Source organism: Tympanuchus pallidicinctus, unplaced genomic scaffold, assembly GCF_026119805.1.
Source record: "Tympanuchus pallidicinctus isolate F22 unplaced genomic scaffold, pur_lepc_1.0 scaffold19, whole genome shotgun sequence".
In the NCBI taxonomy this organism is placed as follows: domain Eukaryota; kingdom Metazoa; phylum Chordata; class Aves; order Galliformes; family Phasianidae; genus Tympanuchus; species Tympanuchus pallidicinctus.
This window is the reverse complement of record NW_026294710.1, coordinates 13,886,300-13,908,621: the sequence shown is the minus strand read 5'-3', so window position 1 is coordinate 13,908,621 and position 22,322 is coordinate 13,886,300. Positions and strand designations below refer to the sequence as shown.

Genomic DNA, 22,322 nt, shown 5'->3' with positions numbered 1-22,322 from the left:
GACCCCACCACCTCCCTGGGCAGCCTGTGTTAATGTCTCACCACTCTTCCTGAGAATAATGTTTTCCTAATACCCAACCTAAAGATGGCCAGCATTGCTCTTGAACACTGACCGTCTCCTCACATCTGGCTCTGCAAGTCTATAGATCCTGGTTACAGCTGTCTCACCTCCTGATAGCAAAAAGGAACATTTTACTTCTTGGATTCCTCTGCACAGCACAGAATCCTGGTTTAGGTGCTCACCTGTTACTGATGATTGCTATGAGCTCTTCAGTAGAAATAAGCACATTCACATACAGGGACAAATTGACCATGCTATATATTTGTGGCATCAGCAGAAAATGCAGGGTGCATTTGGCTTTTGAATTGCTCGTGCAGTCATGGAAGAGTTACAGTTGCCCAAATGCCTGATGACCTTGTGTATTTATGGTCTGAACATCCCACAGAAAGCACAGAGACTTTTTAACAGCTTTTCATAGCACCTCTGTTTTTTTCCACATTGAATCACTTTCACACCCATTTTCCATCAGTATACAACATTTTATTAAGCTGTACAAACAGCACTGGCATTTCAGAAATCCACTTTAACCATTCAAATTAAACATGAAAACCAACTGCACAAACTGCAAGCACAGATCCCCCTGTACATTATGCAGCACAAACAAGAATTTCACAAAAAGTCACAGGGCTGAAATCTGTTTTGCTTTTCTTTTTTGTCAATGTTAGGCACCTTTTACTATCAGCCTTGCAGGATTCAGTGCCTGCAGTTGCTGCCAGCAATATCCCAGCAGTGGCTGCACAGTCTGCAAGGCTTAATTCATCCTGTTGGGAGCTCCAGGTTAACAGTCTGTTCTAGTGAAGCCAGGAAGGCATCTCCAAAAAGAACCTGATTTTGAGATGATTCATCCTCTAGAACTTATCTTCTAAAAGGGTTGAAGTTGTTCATGCAACAAAACACCAAATGTACCCATTCCAGTTAGAGCCAAATGCAAGCTGGGGTGACTTAAGTCTAAATTATTAAAGAATCTTCTGTTTGGACTTTGACTTAATTTTGACACAGTACTTAATGGTGTAAAAATCAGTAGTTGGCAGATTCTGCTTTTCTCCAACTTCTGAAAACAGCACAACTTAATTTTAAAAGATCCTGTTACGAATGGGTAGGGGATGAGATTGTTATTGACCAGCTACATTTCACAGCCTGCTAGAGGATAGAATATGCAGTAAAATATTATGAACTGAAGGAGAGAATCACTCTCAACTGGTGTGCCATCCCACACTGCGATGTTTGTGTCTGCATTGCATGTCGAAGTGTCGGGGCACCATTTACAGCGACAGGAAGTATACCAGCCTTTATAACGACTGATTACTAACATGCCAGCGAAATACAGCAATCGTTGGCAGTTGATTTTATGATGCTTAAAGGAAGGTTTGAGGAAAATATATCTGACTCAGTTTCAGAAAAAGCTCCAGATAATCAAGTCCATATTTTGCAATTATTCTGGTATGTCTGAGGACAGTTAAAGCTTTAGAACAGGGATTATCAATGTTTTCTTCTGGACTGTTACCTCCCATCTTTTCTGCTCAAGTACTGAGAGTAAAACCACTGGGTTTATATACTGATCTTGATACTTGTGATTACAATGCTCTTCCTTTATGTTTGAGCCATTGGTTGAGATATAGAAATGCTGGAAAGTGCACCTACAAAATTTCTTAATCCCAGTGGACCTTGTGGCATAAAAAGGAATCCTAATACCTGTGAAGATTATTTCTTAGGCTTGAGGGGAGATGTTTGGCTTCTTCATCATTCCTGTGCACTTAGGCTCATTTCTGCACATGTTCAAATGGAAGTTGCAAAAGCACCCAAACTGAACTCTTTCCCAGATGCCCTCAGGACTTAAGCTTAACTCTTATTTTTCACGAGGAGCTGGGTACAGATAAGAATTGCAGAAATAGGCACTGAAAACATCATCAGTACTTGCTGCTTCTTGTGGAGAAACCCATTGATTGTGAGTACAAGTACAGAGGAAAACGTTTTGGCATCTCCTCCTCTTCAGATGTTTGAAACATCAAGAAAACCGGGAAAATAGAGGAGAGAGGCCAAAAGATACCATGATGAGACTTCATCCTTAGTGAAGTGAGGCTGGCATCTGATCCAGGCTGGAACGAGCTGAAAGCCTTCAGGCATGGTACAAAGTTTCACTGATGTGTTTTTCTGGTGGGTTCTTGATAAAAACAACCATGCACAGTCTTCAATTGACAAGATGCTACTCAAATCGCATGGAGAATTGCATCAGTAAGGCAGATCTCAGGAAAATATATTCTCCATTTTAGGGTTCACAAAAGAAAAGTTGCGGAACATATTTTGGTCCATGCTGTTAATCAGTGCCCTGTCAGCACAAGACAGTCTGGGCTTTTCGCTTAGAAATTCCTTGTCGAAGTTGCTACAGTCACTTGGAGATTTCTTCAAGAAAAGATAAAATAAAACACTGTCAAATCACTAATACTCTTACGTTCATTATAATGCTACTGGCCCTATCAGGCTGATTCTTGTAGACTCAAGTTTCACCAAGGAACCTACAGTGTGTTTGTCTCTGCCTTCTTCCACTATAGTTAACTACTAGAGCCCAAACAATGCACAGTAACTTGTCAGGCTGCATTGAAGTACTGCCTGAACTTTTAATATCCAGCAATCAGTGCTAATCACTTTCTTATTACTGTCCTATTGCAGTAGCAATGGGAATACATTTTACATAAGAAGCACTGAGCCTGTGATCAATGTATTCTGCCATGCTGAGATGTTACAACACCGTAAGACAGCAAACTGGATCCACTGATTAAAAAATGCTTGTGAAAGACTGAAAAATAGAAGTCTGATGCACAGATCAAAGTAAATTATTTTACTGTTATTAATAGGGCTGATTCTATTCTAACTGAACTGACCACTGTGTACATGTCAGGCCCGGGCTCCTTTTAGCCATCAGAAAGGAGTAGTACCAATGACAAAGGCAGGCATCCTAGCCAATAAGTAGGTATAGCTCATAATTCTCTAGTTCCTGTACAATGAGTGAGGCTATGGAAGATCAAAATTGTAGATGGTTTCAGCCATCTACCCTACATATATATCCAATGTACGCAACAGACAGCCTTTGCATAATTTAATCAGCGTTCGGACGCTTGAGCAAGAGTCAATATTTTCCATTCCAACTGTCCAAGATCAAGGTCCTCCTTCAACTTTTATATCTAGAAGTAGAATGTATAGAACTCTAGAAGATGACCATGAAAATCTGAGGGCATTTTCAAAGCCTTGGTGCCTTCAGCTGCTAGTTGAAATATAAAGTCAAAACGTATTCACCTTTACAATGCTGACTCCATGAATCTAAACAAGATTTGAGCTACCTTGTTTAGATTATCTGATTTAGATTATTTATCAGACCCATGTCTGAAAACTTTCGATCCTTAAGTGAAGTAGATCAAAACAGAACTGTTGGTTCTGGCTTTGGTTTATTGCTTGCATGTTCTTGAGGGTATAAATATTTGGGGAAAGAATGATTTAGGAGAGAATGGCATGAAATTCGGGAAATGAAAGAAGATGTAGCCTTACCACTCTTGGTTTGAAAGGAGGCTCCATCCTTCTTTCTTCTAAAGCTTCCCAGTTTATTTCCCTGAAAAAGGCATGCTGGCGGATATTCCCTCTTGCTCCTAGTCTTCTCTCAGGTTCTCTCACAAAAAGCTAAAATTTGAAGAAAAATAAATGCCTTACTATTTAGTATTTATTAATAACAGAGTGTTCACTGGGATCCTATCAGATAGGATCTCACACTTCAAACTCAAGCAACACTGATGAGAGCATGAAGACTCTTCTACCTTGCTAAATTTCTGATTGGATAACCAGTCTGGATTCTTAGTTTAACATGCCAAAAACTGAAGGCCAAGACCTGGTCATATTTTATCTTTGTAAGAGAGAGAAGACAAATTTGCTACAGTAATGAGAACATATGTGTCTGAGAGTGCAAGCACACAACTACATAGGTGAAATCTCTATATCACACTTGAAAGCTTTTGTCTAGATGATTTCTTTATATCAGGCAAATACTTACAGCTGAAATATAATCTGTGTAAATATTATCTGAGCTACGTGGGGCTGCTTTCACCTCACATAGCTTTGGATCATTTGAGTCTTTATTTGACCCCTCATTTGTAATGAAGAAAAAAGATTCAATTTAGGTGCAGAATATCTATGAATTCCTGAAGCAAGTGCTTTTTGAATGCTTTCATTATTATTACTTTATAGTGAGTCCCACTACTCATAAAACAGAAGCTAAAACAAATTCTTATTCTCAACTATTTTGCAGTGGAATGCTGTATATTGCCCTGTCACTTTGTAAGTGCAAAATTAAAGGTATGGACTGTGGGTCAAACGTGACCAAAAGTTAGTGATTAACAAGTTTACTCACATTAGCTGAATCATATAGCCCTTTGTACATGCTTTCTTACCATGCTCATTCATGAGGTAAGAGGCCTTAGCTTAAGTAATGTTCATAGCCAGCCCAAAATCTGACTGAGGGAAAGTAATTTGTTACGTTAATTATGACGTCACAAAGTTTTTATCTATCTTAACTTAAGAAGAATTTCCATCCCAAGCCAGAAAGGCTACAATGCTACCTGGCATAGTACTGAGAATGAGGCAATGAAACATGAAATGCACTGGTGGTGGGGAACCAAACAGGCTAGAAGGATGGCCATTAGAAGGAAGCAGAAGAGTGCTTCACTCACAACGGACACTACACATTACTGTGTAGGAGAAAAGGGCAAAAAATCCAGACAACATGGGGCAAAAAGACTTTCATCTGATCTCTGATAATTCTTACCTTTACCAAAATGTCCTTTGCATCCTTGTCAAGCCAGCGAGGGTAGAATGGATTATCCATACGGATAGACTGGAAAAGCTCCTCTTCATCTTGGCCATGGAAAGGAGATTGGCCAATAAGCATCTCATACAGGAGGACACCAAATGACCACCAGTCAACGGAGGTGTTGTATTTCTGCCCCAGCAATATCTGCCCAAAGACAGGAGACAAAGACAGACATACAATGTCTGTTGCCAGTATTTCAGCTTCAGAGATGTGGCCAGGCTCTCATCCTTCAACAGCTGCTTTGCTCTGAATGTGACAGCAGAGGTACTTTTCCTACCTGAAGCATGAGCCAGAGCACCTGTCAGTGGGACAGGTGTGTAGTTCAAGAAGCTCCTAATCACAGCAACACCTGCGTGCCAGAACAGTACTTCACACTATGGACACTCTGAGTAACAGTTTGTTTTCTAGTTAACTCTTAAGCATATAAGTGACCCAAATAACTCCTTCAGTCCCTGTGCAAACAAGATCTGCATTGTGCAACCATGTAAAATCCATATTGTTCAAATATTTATATTTGTTTTCAACAGAACGTAGTGTTTCAACGTGTCAAGAACTCAACATGGTCAAACTGCCTGTTTAACATGCTCAGTGGCCTCAAAAACCTTCATAAAAATGCAACACTGCTGCAATACAAACCACGGGCCATGTTAGTTCAACCCCTTTTAGTCAGTTCAAATGCGTTTTAGCTTCACACAGAACAAAACATTTGAGGATCCTGAAATCATAACTCAGAGTTTTCCTTGGTATCCCAAATCCTTCTTCGAAGAGGTTTTGTTTTCATCAGAAATTGACTAGGATAGATTGGCTGGGGAAATGATCTCCCCTATTAATCAGTTTGGCACGGTTTTCCCCTACAAACTTACCCAGATACCACCAACCTCTCAGACTTCCCTGACAGAGAATTAATCTCACCAGTCTTTAGATATTGGTTATGCAGATAAGAAAATTATGCAAATTTTAGGCATCACACTGAATATCTACCTGCTGTAAAATGCAACCCTGGTTTTTGTCTTTTGGTTATCAAGGAGTCTAGACAACATGCTCATATTCAAAGCCAGGCTGGATGGGGCTTTGAGCAGCCTAGTTTGGTGGGAGGTGTCCTTGCCTATAGAAAAGAGTTGGAAGTAGATGATCTTAACGGCTGCTTCAAACCCAAACCATTCTATGATTCTATGATATATAGGTAATTACATTACAGATGTCTAATGAAAAGTCTAAAAATATTCTAAAGAAATCTATGATGTCTGGAATTGTTATCAGGATTTTGGAGCTGGGGAGGGTAATAGTTCATTTTAAGCCATGATCTTGTGCTGACAACCTGTTTGCATTGCCATCTCCTATAGAACAGCTGCAGTGCAGGTATCAATGGCAAACCATGGAAATGGCTTAATAGCAGTTAAAACAATCACCTAGACCAGCGCATATAAATTTGCTGATAACTGGAAAGTTGTGATTTAGAGAGAGAATCTTTACTTCTAGCTCTGAGGTACAGTAGACATGTCTGAGTCTACTGTATTACCCTGTCTGAATGTCTTGTAAGTCCTTTAGAGAGGTGTTTGCCACTTGGACCTGGATTCATTTGATTTCCTAAAGGTTATGTATTTTATTAAGCTAGTTTTCCAGAGTCTTTCTAGAGTCAATGGAGGAAAAATGTTGATTTATCTAACTTACACATCTGTGGTGGAAGGGATGAACTGGCTTCTTGAGATGCTTGTTTTCCAACAACGCTATAAGGTGCCACCTGATTCTTCATGTTTTGATTGATTTTCTCATGTTAGGTGAGAATATCCCCCTCTGAGGTACATGTAGCATCTAGCAAAGTAGGACCTTAATATCTTATGTCTAAACTCAAGCTGATGTGGAGTGCTCATGACTAACATACCTGTCTCCATAAAGAAGAAACACAAAAAAATGATCACAAAAAAAAGTATCTATTTGAATATGAGACAATATAAACAACATGTTTCACTCAGAGTGGAAAAAAAAAAAGGAAGGAGTAAGTATCTCTAACACATTTCCTTGGTCTGTTTATAAACAAAATCATCCAAACCTTTCCCTCCCCACATTTCTTTTATAAGGCCTTTTCAAATTATAAAGGGTCTGGAAAACTAAATTAACTGATTTCAGTTGGTTAAGAGAAAGATTTATTAGTTTTGTTTTCTCTGAAAATGTAAAGTCCAGAAATTTAATTTCAGGTTAATTCTTTTTCTTTCTTTTTGGTCAAATATTTTTTAAGATATACGATTGCTCGTCTATTGACCCAACATCCTCTTATTTACACAGCTACAGAAAAGTGCTAGATCTGTAACAAATTACAATGCTAGCAGTCACACTGAGATACTGACAAGAAGTCCATAGGTCCAATTGGTACTGCATCCAGATGTGGAGTCCTCAGCACAGGAGAGACATCTATCTGTTGGAACGTGTCCAGAGGAGGGACACCAAAATGATCCAAGGGATGAAATACCTCTCCTATGAAGACAGGCTGAGAGAGCTGGGGTTGTTCAGCCTGGAGAAGAGAAGGCTGCGAGGTGACCTGATAGTGGCCTGTCAGTATCTAAAGGGGAGCTGCAGGAAAGAATGGGACAGACTCTTTAGGAGGATCTGTTGTAAAAGGACAAGAGGAAATGGCTTCAAGCTTCAGAAGGGTAGATTTAGGCTGGATATAAGGAAAAAATCTTTTACAGGGAGGTTGGTGAGGCACTGGAACAGGTTGCCCAGAGATGTGGAGACTTTCAAGACAAGGCTGGATCAGATCCTGGACAACCAAATTCAGCTGTCTGTGTCCCTGTTCATTGCAGGGGAGATGGACTAGACGACCTTCAAGAGTCCCTTTCGACTCTAAAGATTCCATGATTCTATGAACCTCTGGCAGGAGAATTGATCCATAAACTCTAGCAGTGCTTTCAGTTTGGGGGTAAAATGTCTTATATGCACTTGTTGGATCCCTAAAATAAATGATAGCATAGAAATAAACTTATGAGGTATTTCTGACACTCTCTTTCATGCAGTAAAATCATCGGTAATGGATTATCATTTGGCTCTCCTTTAGGATCAAAAAAATGTATTTTCTTTTTAAAATGAAAGCATATTGAAATGAAATAAATGACAATTTCATTTTGATGGCAGAGCACATTTACACCTGTTCTCAGGCAATAGAAATCCAGTTATTGAAGAGACTTGTCCTTGAGTCAGCAGTGGAGTAATTTAGATCAAAACTGAGGTCTTGGTAGGGAGTAAATGATCAATGAATTATAGTAGAGAGGAAAAAAAAAAATAAAATGAATAACCAAAAGCTTTAAGAGCAATTTGGAAAGCACTGATATCCATCATGAAAACACTAAAATAATGAAATGGGATTCTGAAAGGGAAATAAATGGATTTCAGAGTGATGTCAGACATGACACATGGATGAGTCTTAGATTCTTCTCTGAGATGAAAAATGTCTTCTTTGGCCTCATCTTGCCACCTAATTAGTCAAAATCTCTTCACAGTGACATCTGTCATTGTTTGAACTCACTGCTTTAAGGGAGCAGCCTATTTTCTGGATGGATCTAGTCCAAACTGAAGTCTAGTGTCTGTGACCACCTGGATTTACTACATAGGCAGATGAAGGCCAAATTCAGTTTTTCTACATCATGTACGAGAGCTGCTCTGAAAGTACTATCTCCTATTTTATTGACTCATAACGTCAGAGATGTATGCAGAGGTTGAATCTTCCCACCAATATTTAGATACGATTTGTTGCTGTGTGACAGATGGCAGCAGAGAGGCAGTCTGACCAAACGGCATCTGACGTGGAAGTGCATATGAAGCAAAGTTGTGGAACTGAACTCCTCTGTGAAGAAAAAACTGCACCTATTAATATTCACTGATGCTTGCTGAACACGAGAAAAGACTTAATAGTGGAAGTTAGCACAGTGAGGTGCTTAGTGATGCCTTTCAGTCATGATGCCATCGCAGCAGCTGTGAAACAGTGAGTCACCTCTGCTGGTGCAGATTTTTAAGAGTGCAGCATGCAGGCCCTTGTACATTGCTGGTTAAAATACACTGCTAATGGTGGTGACTACGTTAAAAAATAGTGTTTTGTAGCTGAGAATTTGTTCTATCAAATAGTGTTATTGTGCTCTTTGAATCTGTTAGCATAGTTTGCATAGAAATAAATAGTAGGCATTACTTTCAGAGTGACCTATGTATCAGCAGATATCAAATGGGGAAGGAAAAGAGCATTTTCTAGTACATCTATGCTGCATGCAACCTGGAGACAGTCTCCAAGCGAGCTCCAGGCTCATAGAACGGTACCTCACAGATAGCACAAATATCCAAGTCAAGAGGGTAGAGATCAGCCTTAACAAAACCTATGAGCTCTACCCTGCCCTTGTTAACTCAAGTACGTTCAGGACTGGACACAGCCACATCACTGCTAATTTTAGGGTCTCCTTCACCTGGGTGCAGCTTGCAGAGTTAAACTGAAATACAGTTTTAGCCTGGGACTGTTTAAATGTAGGCTATTGCATTTTGCAGCCTCTGTCACCACTGACCGACAGTCATGTCTCAAGGTGAGTTCTCTGTCCCATGGTGGATTTTCAACATCTCTCAGCCCCACACCTACCTCAGGAGCAATATAGTCAGGAGTCCCACAGAAAGTACTTGTCTTTGCATCTCCAAACATGTTCTCCTTACACATCCCAAAGTCGGCAATTTTGATGTGCCCTTCACTGTCCAAGAGAACGTTGTCTAGCTTCAAGTCCCTATGGAGGAGAAGAAGGGAACACATATTTTTAAACTGTTACAGAGCCATGCAGTTTTAGCAGTGTACACCCTTCAATTTGTTATCTTCCTCTGTACTATGTACTGCAATTACAAAGGGAGACTGAGGGTTGAAGGAGGAGCTGCTGTCCATTGAACTTCAATATTCTTCTTCCTCATTTCTCCTGTCCAAACACAGACCTATTTGCCAGTGAAGACTTTAACTTCGCACTGTTTTTCAATTTATTTTTATTTTTATCAGGAATGACACTGACTATTTGATTCTCTCAAAGAAGGTCACTTCTAATGCACTGTATTACTGAGATGGTTATCTACAGATGCAGGAAAGATAGCTCTTCATCCTCCTTCTACAGAACTCCTTTGCAGTGCCTACACAACAAGCTGTTGTCATGGGGCAATTATTTGCTGTTGCTAGAAAACAGACAAAGAAATAGTAGGAGTCATCAATCAAATAGAAATATAGAGACAATCAAGACATTTGCTTTCAGTGGCAGACATTCATGTTGTCACAATTTCCAGCTGGAGCCACTTATTTTAGTTACATCATGGAGATCAATCTCTGCCTGTCAGCACTGCTTTTATTCATCTGGCAGTTTGAAGTAAAACAAAAAGTCCATCACCTACAGTTTGCTTTTGCAATTTTGATGAGTCTCAAACTCACTGGCTTCAGAGATTGGAGTTTCTGCCAAAACTGCCTCTGCTCATTCATTAAAATTTAAGCCAACATTTGCAGACATGAGTGCAGGACACAGAACAGCTGGCTTCATTATTCTTACTACATCACAAGTTGTGTAGTTTCAGAAATGATTTCTATCCATTTTCCTAAGTGCTTAGTTAGCTCTGACTGAGATACTGATTGATGTAAGTTCCCAGCAGACCTTGTTTTCATTGTCTCCAGTGAAAAAAGGCAAACGAAGCAGGACTAGTAGTCAATCTTTTCTATCAAAGCCTGATACCCAAAGCAAAGCCACACTGATTCCTGAGCTACTTATTCATATCAATGTGTTTCCTAATGTCTAACCAACATTTTGCCCTCACTTTCCAACATGGCATATGGCTCCAGGCTCTCACAATCTTTCTTCTTTCACAGGAAGACAGGTCCCAGAACCTGGCAGACCACAGGAGTAGAGGTTTCAAATAAAAATATGAGTGATATGCAAAAAGTCAATGTTATCAGTCCTGTCATGAACCCAAAACATCCTGCAAATACTTTTGATCAACTTTTGTAAGAAGTGTGGGCAAAATCAATGGATACAGCTCAGTGGTTTGGGAACCGCTGAGACTCTATAAATCATCCTGGCTTACTGCTATTGAAACAGACCTCATGTTTATGCAACTGCCATCATGGGTCAATAAACAGCTCTCACAATGAGTGCTAATAATGAATAACGAGATTTTATATGAATGAAAGTTTGATTTTAATGAGAGAGTGAATTGTAAATAAGCTACTCACTTTTACATCTTTCTAATGTTCACACTATGTAACAAACATTTAAATAAGCTCATTTTGGCTTCAGGAAACATCACTGATTCAGTGATCTTTCTCATTTGCTTGTGACAAGCTATTTACTTCCTGCTTTTATAAAGTGTACTTATAGTGTAATAAGCAAGCTTTTCCAAGAAGACAAGTTAGAGAGCTCCCCAGAAATTCAGTTTCTCCTTTCAACCATTTCTAAATTTTTGCAGTTCCTCTTGCTTCCATCTTGTCCCCATCTTTTCTTATAGGTTCCAAGCACAACTCTTGTGTGTCAGATCAAAACACACATAACTTCCAAGCTCTGAAGAAGTGAACAAGCAGCACAGCAGATACTGCAAATTTCTCATGGTTTGGTTGAACTTATCCATCTCAGTACATGGAAAGCTTAAGCTGAGTGCTTATGCTGAGTGCTATATGAATGACTTGGAGTAAATAAATCAATTATCATGCTTTAATGTTAATTGGAAAAGGACTGAATTCCAAAGAAGGGCTCCACTCTGCCTTTTCTGAACTACCTCTTCAAAAGAAAACAGACAGTCATTTTTGAAGGAAATCTGCATAGAAGTGTAACGCCAGTAAATATTTCCAAAAAAGTCTCTTACAGTCACTACTTCCGGGGAAAGCACAGAAGTTTAACATATTAGACAGTAAGGAGTAAAATTACCTGTATATTATGCCCTTTAAGTGGAGAAACTGCAGCCCACTTATGATTTCAGCAGCATAAAACCTGTGTGATAAAAAGAACAAATCAGAATATATGTTTCCCAAAAGTTCTTTTCAGCTAGACCCCCAAAAGATGAAAGTTTGCCTTCACAGGAGCCAAAATTTCACTAAGCCCCTGAAGGCCTGGAGCCTTCAGGAAGGACAATATGAGATTCCCAAAACCATTCTACATAGCTAGCAGTCCATCTTCCATTGAAACTGCTTTGGGAAATGGCAAGGATTTGATGTGTAGTCATGTTCAGGGCTTTGGTAACCACATTGTATGTCTAGCTGTAAATTTTTGATGTGCAATTGTTTATGTGGATGTGTCCTTAAGCGCACCAGGTTGGAGAACATCTGGGCTTGGGAACAACACAGAGATTCCTCAGCTTGTCAAGCAGATCCCTTCATTGCCCAGATTAACGACGTGTTTCCAAAGTTTTACCCAAGATGTGAACTAGCTAGCAACTTGGTGGTCTTTCTGTGGAGACTTTTTGAGTTTTAGATCTTTGTTCTGAACAAGTTTCTGCCTAAACTGCAGAATGAAAATGCTCTGCCCAGAAAGGAATGTAACCACCAACTCATATTTCCTTTGTGTTGTTGTAAGGCTTTGCTCAAACATCTTTACTGCATTGACCTCAGGGCTTAATTATGAACATTCAAATAGTTTTGTAAAAAATAAGGAGCCCAGTAAAGTGAACACAGATTTAAATGAAGTTTTTCAATTTTTTAAAATTATTAAATAAAATTTAATTCCTACAGCAGCTTCAGTGTTGACTTTTGAGATATCATTTACTTCACAGAAGGATTAAAACACCTTTCATTTAATCTAATTCTCCTACTTTATTTTTAATTATCAGTTGGTGCATTTTTTTTTCAATCGACATTTACCTTTTGCACTTTCAATAGGTTTTTTCTATTATTATTTTTTTAAATCTAATCTTAGAAGGAAAAACTTCATTCTGCATTCCATTACTTCTAACAAACAATAACAACACCTCTGATCACTGTACCATGAACCTCATCTGAAGTGGTGTTGTAAAGAACAAGATGTTCAGTTCCACAGATGGCTGAAAATGTTTCTGTGGGATTGCTTTGATGACGGCAAAGCCAGGATGGAGTTTGGGTGCACAATCATTTTTCTAGGGCCTCCAATTTTGGACTGTTCAAGGACTTAATCAATGCAATCGTAGAGCAACCCCAGGGCTTTTTAAATTCAAAGCAGACACCTGTAGGCTGCTTTAAAACAAACCTCATCTAAATAAGATTTCAGGCATGCTCAGTGCTATTTGCAGACACCTTTAGAGGTAATATCTCAGGTGAAGAGCTACTCTCTATGGAGTGGACCAATTCAGAAAGTAGAGCAGCCTAAGGCACAGCTTCTATCCAACTCCTGGCTCTGGGACTGAGGGACTATTTGATGTTTGAGGGACTATTTAAATGTCAGAGGGACTATTCTGAGGTTAGCACAAGCATGACAGCCAGGTCACAGGATGTGAGGAAGCCTCTCATCTGTAAGCTGAAGGATGAGACTGCAGGCAGACGCAGTGCTGACGAGGGTGTAGCACCATCTGTAATGCTTTCAGACAGAAATAGCTTCCTTAGTTGACCAAGAATGCAAAGCAAGTTCACATCTGACTGCAATGAACTGCGTGAATGTGCTCTAAAAAGCCTTTTGTGGGAGGGGAAAGACAAGGAGAGGAAGTGACTAGCTCCAAGTCTGTCACTGAGATGAGGTGATGACCTGCATATCTGTTTTGTTCATTTTGGAGAGAGTGGGAATTGAGAGTGGTTCTGCTTTCATGCTAAAAAGCCAGCTGAGAGAATTTTGCAGAATAAGTAATTCATAGAGAAGTCAAAGGTTGTGCCCAGGGCTGCCATCACAGGACAGTAGTAGAGCTGGAAAACTAAGAGCCTTAATGTCCCCATCTTCCTCCTTTGTTTCTACCACATGCCAAAAGGTAATCGTAACATCTTACGTTGCTCTGGGAAGGTCAAATTTATGACAGCTCTGGATATGGAACATGAGGTCTCCTCCGTTGAGATATTCCATCACAAAAAAGAGATTTTCCTAGAGAATGAGATAAGACAAATATTAGGGGTGGTGAAGATGAAAATAAAAAAGAGGAAGGAAAATATTAGTGTCAGGGTTTTCAGTAGAAAGCAGCTTATCTTTCAAGTTCCTAATTTGTGCTCCTTGTTCTCTAAGCCTGCATTTATCCTCATTACTTTAATTTCTATGAACAGCATTAACAAACATTGTGAAGCCACATAATAACCAGCTGGTGCCATTGCTTTTACCAGTAGAACTCAAGGATCACTAAAAAGGGATAAGTAACTTTGCAGCGCTTGTATAATGAAAGGACAGATAGACAAGATTCCTGGGGGACTGATGGAAGAGAAAGAAGCAAATCTCAGATCTCCTCTGGTCCCCAGACCAATGCATCATTCACTCAGTGGAGTGATCTCAAGTTGCTGTTACCTGCATGCCCACACATCTTTTATGGATGAACATGGCTCTTTTTGACTTACCAGAGACACTGGCCAAATCCAGTTATCTAATCTAAGCACATGCTTGATTTCAAGCCTGGGAGCTGCTACAATAAATAACACAGGACTTCACTTGTTAGCCTACTCATATTTGTTGATGATCATTGGGTACATACATGCTACAGAAATGTGAAAAAATACCAAGTCTTTGCTTCTTTACCAGGGCAGTGGAAAACTCTCCTCTTGGTACTTTAGAGGGATGGGGGAGATCTCCGTATTGAACAAATGGCAGAAATGGCACTTAGGTTTCCTTTCCGATTCTTGGTGTATGCCATACTGATCCCCCCCCTGCCTTCACCACCAGACCCATGAAAAAGCTGGAGGGCAATTTCTTCAAGTTGGCTTGAAGCAGAATGTATCACAAATATCAATGGTGGCCATGGCCTTTAGCCCAAGTGCAAATCTTGGAACATCCCTTCTGCACTTAAGTGTACCTGTTTTCTGGAAAAAGTCTATCTGTGCAATGAGTTATGCTCCCAATTTAAACTTCTGTTTTAGTAATGTCAGCTTCTGTGTATAAATGCATGAATAAAATAAAATGGACATAATGTTTTCTCTGTTCATTACACATGTGTAGTCAGTTATCTCCAAGCTATGCAAAAGTTTATGAATATCCTCCTTATGTTGTCTAGTATCCATCACAAATTTTATTTTGGGGGAGGTAGTTCTTTTGACTTATACTTCTAACACTTGAATGAAGATTTTTATCTATAAAATCCAACATAAGCATCTCTGGCAGAAAACCAAGAGCCGGATATTTAAAAAGAAACAACAAAAACAGAAAATACACACAACAGCACCACAGTGCTTTTTCTTTTCAAATAACTTATCTCTGTTCTAATTTGTGCAATTTCTTTGGCTGGATCCTTTTAATTACAGTACTCTCATTTAAATGGAAATCTGGCTGGAAACTCAGCTGTGCAGAGAGCGGCTGTGAATAAAATCTCCATCTGCCCTGCACTGTGGATGGGGAATATGTCACCCAGTTCCATGGGCCACGCAGGTAAAGGCTGTCAGCAGCAGCCAAGCCAGTAAAATCTAGAAAAATAAAGGGGATTAATTCCTGCTCTCTTAAGGCAAGAATCAATTTCCAGGACCTGCTGTCCTCCTCAAAATCAGTCCCTGAAGGGTGAAAACATGAATGCCGTCAGTTTGTGGTTCACTGCCATTTAGGGCCAGACAGATTTATATATTCAATGTGACTTGAGTTTTGGTTTGGAGTATGATCTCTGCAAAGTACCCTCAGTCTATGGAGGAAATGTGAACAGATCCTTGTCTTACCTTGGTTTGAAATGTACAGAAGACATGAGTCAGGAACGGGTGCTCCCAAGCTAAAGAGAGGACTCTCTTCTCCACCATCGTACATTCAACATCATCATCCATAAGGACCACATCCTTCTTCAGGGCTTTCACAGCAAAATACTGGTCTGTGTTCTTCAGCTCAGCAAGGAACACCTAGAATGGAAATGGCTGCTCAGAAAAACCAACTTTCTCTCTGAGCTCGCAACAACAGCCATGGAAGCTGAGCAAGATGGGCAGAAATGCAGCACCAAGCAGAAAGTTTTGCATGGGAAAGTGGCTCTGGGGAATTCATAAATGTAGACCTTAAGAAGTTGCTGTTTAAGTTCTGATTCTGTCATGAAGACCGTGTAGACTTTGAATTTGATCCCCACATCCAGAACAATTTTATGAGGCTGAACTCTGAGGAAAGATGAGTAACAGGTAATTACAAGAACATGAGCTACATGCTCATATGGACAGGACATGTCAGAGAGCTGAGCACTTCTGACAACAGAAACCAACACTATGCAAATGCTCATGAAACACATTTCCTGTTTTCTGACTTAAAGTAACAAATCACAGAATATTGCATTGTCAGCATGTGAAATGCAAATGTCACCAGATCCTCAATTGGTATAAACTGATGTCCAGCAGTAGTAGTTAGACTGATGACATCTCCTTCCTCCCTGTCAGCAGGACATGTAAGCAGACAGCCCAGGTGCCCTGTGCTTCTACAGGACTCCTCTGAGAAAAGTAAAACACACTGCAAAGGAGTTTAGGACCTCTGTTGTTATGGGTAGGGAAACTCAGATGTAAAGCAGTAGAAAATTGGATTCTAGAGACCATCAAGCGAAACAACCTCTGCTGGAAAGCAGTGCCAGTTGTGATCTTTGTGTTGACAGACAATCAACATCATTCCCCATAGTAATTTTACTATTTTCTATTCCCATGAATAAATACCTACGACTCATCAAAGAACCCTTTGAAGTTCACTACCAGACACTATTTGCTGAATTAGCTCAGATGTATTTTGACCCTGACAAAGGTTTTATTTACCCTTTCTATTTCACTCTGTAGCACTATACAGAGCCTAGAGCCTCCTTCTGTCTCTACAGTGAATGACCAGAAATGCTAACAGTGTTGATGCTGCAGGGACCCTTTTAACTCTCAGTTCTGTGCAGGGCATTGCTTTTCCAAGGAAATCAGAAAGCACAATATAAGTGTGACTCCCAAGACACAGGTAGGGGATTGTTAGACTTGATGCAGGGGGAGATTCCTCGTGCCTGTGGCCCTCAGTCTCCCTAGGTCCACGCAGAAGTGGAGAAGTCTTCCAACCATGGAGATCTGCATATCTTGTTCTCTCTGTGGACAAATGAATGTCACTCCAAATAAATGACAGCACCAGGAGTGATACCTGCATGGGAAACTTGTGGGAGAAGTTTGCCGCAGAAAGGCACAAACTAGTCCTTCCCCTCCATGTCCACATAATGCATGGCAGAGTAATGCAGATTCTTGGCTTCTCAACTTGACAGTCCCCTAAGTAACCCTCATCTGGGCTGTGCAGTTTGAAGTTTTGTGGCTTAGTTTTGACTCACATGTCTCAGCTCTGCTTCATATACAAAGTGCAGACATGCCAAGTGCTTTCATATATGCAAAGTCAACACAACAGATATTTCCTCAGTTTAAGATATGGTTGCAGCAATTGCTCTAGCTCATTTAGCAAAAAGCAGGATTTCTTTCAGGCAGTTTCCACCTTGGAGAGGTTTGAGATCTAAGTAATGTGATACCCAATTATTCTCCCTACTGACTGCAAAAACACAATGGAGAGGTCCTCTGAAATTACTTCATGTTCTGTGTTGGCAGTGAATAACATGAATCCACTTCCAGGAGACATCTGCATGAAGGAGGAACAATTGACCATTCATCAAGATTAATGAATCTACTGAAAACAGGTGGCCCTTGATTCAAAAGCACAAATTCTTGGCTGTTGTAAAATTTACTTTATGCTCCAGCACAGATCAGAGATGGGAAAAAGCAGTTAGCATTCCCAGCTGGACTTGCTGCTCTGGAGAAGGGAGGTGATCCACACTCACCTTTTCATCTAAAGATTCTGCCTCCTGCCAAGATGACTAAGCCAATCTGATGGACATTGCTGAATGAAGAGGAACAGCAAAGAGATCTCAGCCTCTTAATGCTTACCTTACCAAAGCTGCCTTTTCCCAACATCTTGTGCAGGACAAAATCTTCAATGGTTAGTTTTAAATGCACTTGGTCCTCTTGCTGCTCCAGGAGCTGTTTTCCTCCCAAGTCTGTCTCTATTAGAGACTCTCCCTTCATCGTGCCCTCCACTGGAGTCTCCCAGGAGATGCCCTGTGGCTCTGAAATACACATCAAAGCATTCAAATAAATCTTGGGAAGTAAGGAGAAAATCCCCTGAACTCTAATGCACTATTTTGAATAGTTCTACAAAGGTCTTTTCAGATATATGGAAATGTGGTGGACAGATCAAGTGAGCAGATTGTCTCTGCTTGCATACAGCTTTCTCTCCAGAAAAAATTTTGCTCCAGCATAACTCCATCTTCTTCAGTAGCATTATTCCCACTTTATGAAATCCTTCATCTGTCCTGCTTCATGGTAGCAAAACATGACCAAATCTTTCATTTCTGGCAGCCCTTGTTCTTCATTCCTTCTTGCTGGTTGCTGTTATGATAGGATCCCATTTCTTCTGAGACCTGTTGAAGATCCTTGGCAAAACTAGTGTGTGAAACAAATGGGACAGCATCTTCACATTGGGTTTATGCTCTGGTTATGGAGACTTACTGAAATATTCCAGCTGTCCTGGAGAGGAATTATTAGCAGTTTCTTCAATGCTTCATTTCCTTGGATGTTTGTGAAATTCTTGTCCCTTACTGGATTTATCCCGCTCACTCAAATGCATGTACTTGCTGTACTTGCTGTGCTGTCCTAAGTTACTGAACAAGAACACTAATCATCAGATAGACTCACACGTTAACCAGATGTGAATAATCTGGGCTTTACTAGTTCACACTGATTCATTCAGTTTTACTTGTAGCCCACAGAAAATGAACATAGATGAGGGCACCGTTAATTTTTCTCTAAGGGGGCAAATGGAATAGACAGTACCAAAATCTCAGGTTGGATATTAGGAAAAATCCCTTCTCTGAAGGAATGGTCTAGTGCTGGAATGGGTTGTCCAAGGAGGTGGCTGTGTCACTGTCCCTGCAGATGATCATCATCTTGAACAAAATGTTCAAGAAACATTTGAATGCTGTACTAAGGGATGTGGTTTAGTGGGAAAATATTGGTGGTAGGTGGAAGACTGGACTAGATGATCTTGGAAGTCTTTTTCAACCTTGGTGATTCTATGATCCTACGAAAATCAGCTTCTGAGGCTTGATAGGCTTGTGCTGTATGGTATAAAACCCGGAGCACTGGTGTGTAATATGGCTCTGCTTCAACAAGAGCCATCTGGAATTTTGCTAGGGTTGGTTTCTGAGTAGTTTGAGGATATTAGCTCCACACATAGATGTTTGGTTTTTTTATGCACTGAGAAGGAGATTGATGGTGGGGCTATCTCTGGTTAGGTTTAGAGCTAAGGATCTACTGCTCCAGCTCTTACTTGGTTTAAGTATTAATTCAATTGTACCTCTCTTTTTTTCCCTCTCCTTTCTGTTAGGTGTATTTTAAAGTTTGTGGGAGTCTGCAAAAAAGAACAGTTTCAGAACAGTGCCCCACAGACCATGAAGGTGGAGCACTTCTGAAATTCACTTCAGTATGGGACACATAGGTTTAACGAAAGGTGGTGACATCTGTGATCCTAAAATCCAGAGTTCTCTGATCTGAGCACAAAGCAGATAAACAAGGAGTCTTTCCAGGACTTCAGTTTTTTTTACCAGGTCACTGAGCCCTCAGTAGCTTTGTCCAAGGTCTGCTTATCAATGCTTGTCCCCCGTTACTCATTTAGAGAGATTTAGGAAAAATTTAGGAAAAAAATTTTAGGAAAAATCTCTGCTCCTGTAGCACATAGGGCAGCAAAAACTTAATCATTTTTGGGTGACTAAAGTGGAGATCTGTCAGTGGTTTTACAGAGGGACTGGATATCAACTCCTACCTAAAAATCTGAGATCAGAAAGAGAATTGGCCATAACGATCAAAGGAACTCTGAACCTCCTCTTTCAAGGTTGGTTTCTCTTTAAATATCCCATATATTATGGTTTATGAGTCCCAGGAGAAGAATAAACACATTATTGCTGATGGAGGTATGAGGTGTGCTGAAGTACTGGGTCACAATGAGAGTTTAGGGACTAGATGGATGAGAAATGGTTGGCATATCACTAAAGGCTGGAGAAGACTTGGGGAAAGTGCATACTAACAGAGGAACGGAATCTTTGATGTCTAGGGTCTCTGCTTAGCCTGAGTGATGTGGCTGGAAGAAGTTACAGATCCCAGAGGTGAGAAAATAGGTATCTTGCTCTAACTGGGAAAGAAACATAAAAGATTCGTTGGCTAACACACCTTCTATTCTTTCCACCTCCATTTAACTATGTAAAAAGATTAAAAAAGGCTGCTGTACTGTACCACTAGGGTAAATTACCTTTTTTTCCTGTTGTGGATGCTGGCACTGCCTGAAGAGGTGTCACCTCCCTCACTAGAACCGGGAACCCAATTTCAAGAGGTCCATCCCTGGATATCTGTTCAGTATCACGCTGAGAGCGAGCCTGGATGACAGAAAACAGCAAATGACTTTTGAGCCAAATGTTACGTTCTGAGTTCCTGTACAGTTTCCTCTTGAGTGTGACTGTCATAGAAGCAAGATCTAGAAGAGGTCTTTGCTTATGAAAACAGCATCTCTGTACCCATTGCTTAGGGGTTTAATGACCACAAGCTTCATCAAAGCATCTTGTGTGTGGGTGTTAACAGGTATTTGTAAAGCTAATATAAAGATACTTTATTCTGCAGAGTGGTCTGTGACCCTATCTAACCATACAAAGGCCATTTTAACATATTCCTTCCTAGTAATTCTTCATGAAGGGAAACCTGTCAAAACACTGGAGGCTGGAACGTACTGCAGGCTTATCCCTGTACACTGTCTGACTGTCACTTTGAGAAACTCCTTGTCCTCTGGTGCTGTAGAGGATAAGAGTTTGCCTGGATTCAGGAGTGATGAAACAGAAGCAGGAAATGGAAAAGCATTGAAGTTTATTTAAATACTAAAACTCCACCTATGCCTCCAGAAGTTCCCATGATCTAAACTTCTGGAAATAAGGGGTATTTTAGGGAAAGTACATGGTGTATGCATTCTTCACCTCTCAGTGGTGACTCAAAGGTACAGGGCAAGGAGCTGCAGAGAGCGAGCAGATAGAAAATAGAGAAGAAAAAGCAGGAAAAAAACCCTAGTTGGAAGTTTGGCAACTCTATTGCACAAAGATGAGGATATAGAATTAAATGTGGTACATACACTCTCAGGAAGTTACAAATGGAAAAACATCAGCTGTGTGTATAAAGTTGTTGCCTTAGGATATCTGAGGAACCAAAATATGGGTGGGGTACCTAAACACTTTATCCCTGTTTGAAGATACTCAAGTGCTAAGAAGCACTCCCAGAATCCTGATCTAGAGTGTAAATTTAGATGAGATGTTAGAAAGAAATTCTTTACAGTGAAGGTGGTGAGAAACTGGAACGTGTTCCAGAGAAACAGTGGATGCTCCATCTCTGGAAGTGTTTAAGGCTGGGCTGGATGGGGCTTTGGACAATATTATCTATTGGAAGGTGTCCCTGCCCATGGCAGGGGTGTTAGAACTAGATGGCCTTTATGGTCCCTTCCAACCTAAACCATTCTATGAATTATTCTATGAATTCTGAGTGGCTTTCTCTTCCATTAATATTGGAGGTAGGCCACCTGAACCCATGAAAACTTGCTACCTACAGTGTTCCCTTTAATGCCTTTAATTCTTGCACTGTGCTAAATATTGAGCAATTGATCTTCCCTTCTCCAAGTCATCTGATTCTATGATCTCAATAGCTTACTTACCTGCTGAGTGCTGCCTATCAATGCCAGAGCTTCTGCCATTAGTTTCTGGTTAACTCCACAAAGGTTTGCTACTTTTGTCTGGCACTTATGATGGACATTCATGCAGCATGCTGAAAGAAAGAACGGAGGTGTCAGGACAACAAAGGGCTGCTGAGCTGTAAAGGGTTCAGCATCAGGCAGGGTAAGAACACGCAGTGCTGTTGGCCAAGTGTAGAGACCAACCACATGAAGAGAAGTAGGCACTGAATTGTTCTTTTGTACTTCTGAGAACTGACTCTTCAGCCTCATGGACCACACGTACTTCTACAGATCCTCCTCCAAGGATGGTCCTCTTGACTGCTCCTTCACCACCCCGATATCATCTCAAACATATTTCAGAGAGAAATGAGATTTGGCTCTTAAGATTGAAGACAACAGCCTGTTTCCATGTTCAACTCAGGAACTCACCATCACACTTCAGTCCTTGCCGTGCAAGGCCCCAGAGCAGCGTGCCACAGTGATCACAAAACGTTGGGCTCTTGTAGTTGTAGACTTTGAAGCGGTGAGGCATGTCAATCTTGAACCTCTCCTTGTGGAAC

The 22,322-nt window shown here is 40.5% G+C and overlaps 1 protein-coding gene and 1 long non-coding RNA gene across 3 annotated transcripts in view; one reads left to right on the top strand and one right to left on the bottom strand.

Moving 5' to 3' along the window:
* Nucleotides 1–518: 518 nt before the first annotated feature.
* The window catches only part of PRKCQ (protein kinase C theta), a 48,661-nt gene continuing 26,857 nt past the window's right edge, over nucleotides 519–22,322 (bottom strand). For both annotated transcript variants that reach the window (XM_052680975.1, XM_052680976.1), the window contains 11 exons: nucleotides 22,192–22,321; nucleotides 21,745–21,854; nucleotides 20,308–20,431; nucleotides 17,892–18,070; nucleotides 15,693–15,866; nucleotides 13,841–13,932; nucleotides 11,824–11,886; nucleotides 9,525–9,663; nucleotides 4,868–5,056; nucleotides 3,601–3,729; nucleotides 519–2,460 (listed from right to left, as the gene is read on the bottom strand). In XM_052680975.1, coding sequence (XP_052536935.1) covers nucleotides 2,305–2,460; nucleotides 3,601–3,729; nucleotides 4,868–5,056; nucleotides 9,525–9,663; nucleotides 11,824–11,886; nucleotides 13,841–13,932; nucleotides 15,693–15,866; nucleotides 17,892–18,070; nucleotides 20,308–20,431; nucleotides 21,745–21,854; nucleotides 22,192–22,321 — 1,485 coding nt within the window. In that variant the 3' untranslated portion in view covers nucleotides 519–2,304. The remainder of the gene's footprint in view (nucleotides 2,461–3,600; nucleotides 3,730–4,867; nucleotides 5,057–9,524; nucleotides 9,664–11,823; nucleotides 11,887–13,840; nucleotides 13,933–15,692; nucleotides 15,867–17,891; nucleotides 18,071–20,307; nucleotides 20,432–21,744; nucleotides 21,855–22,191; nucleotide 22,322) is intronic.
* Nucleotides 19,721–22,322, top strand: part of LOC128079622 (uncharacterized) — a 29,344-nt gene continuing 26,742 nt past the window's right edge. The window contains exon 1 of the long non-coding RNA XR_008206237.1: nucleotides 19,721–19,893. This is a non-coding gene — a long non-coding RNA (uncharacterized LOC128079622). The remainder of the gene's footprint in view (nucleotides 19,894–22,322) is intronic.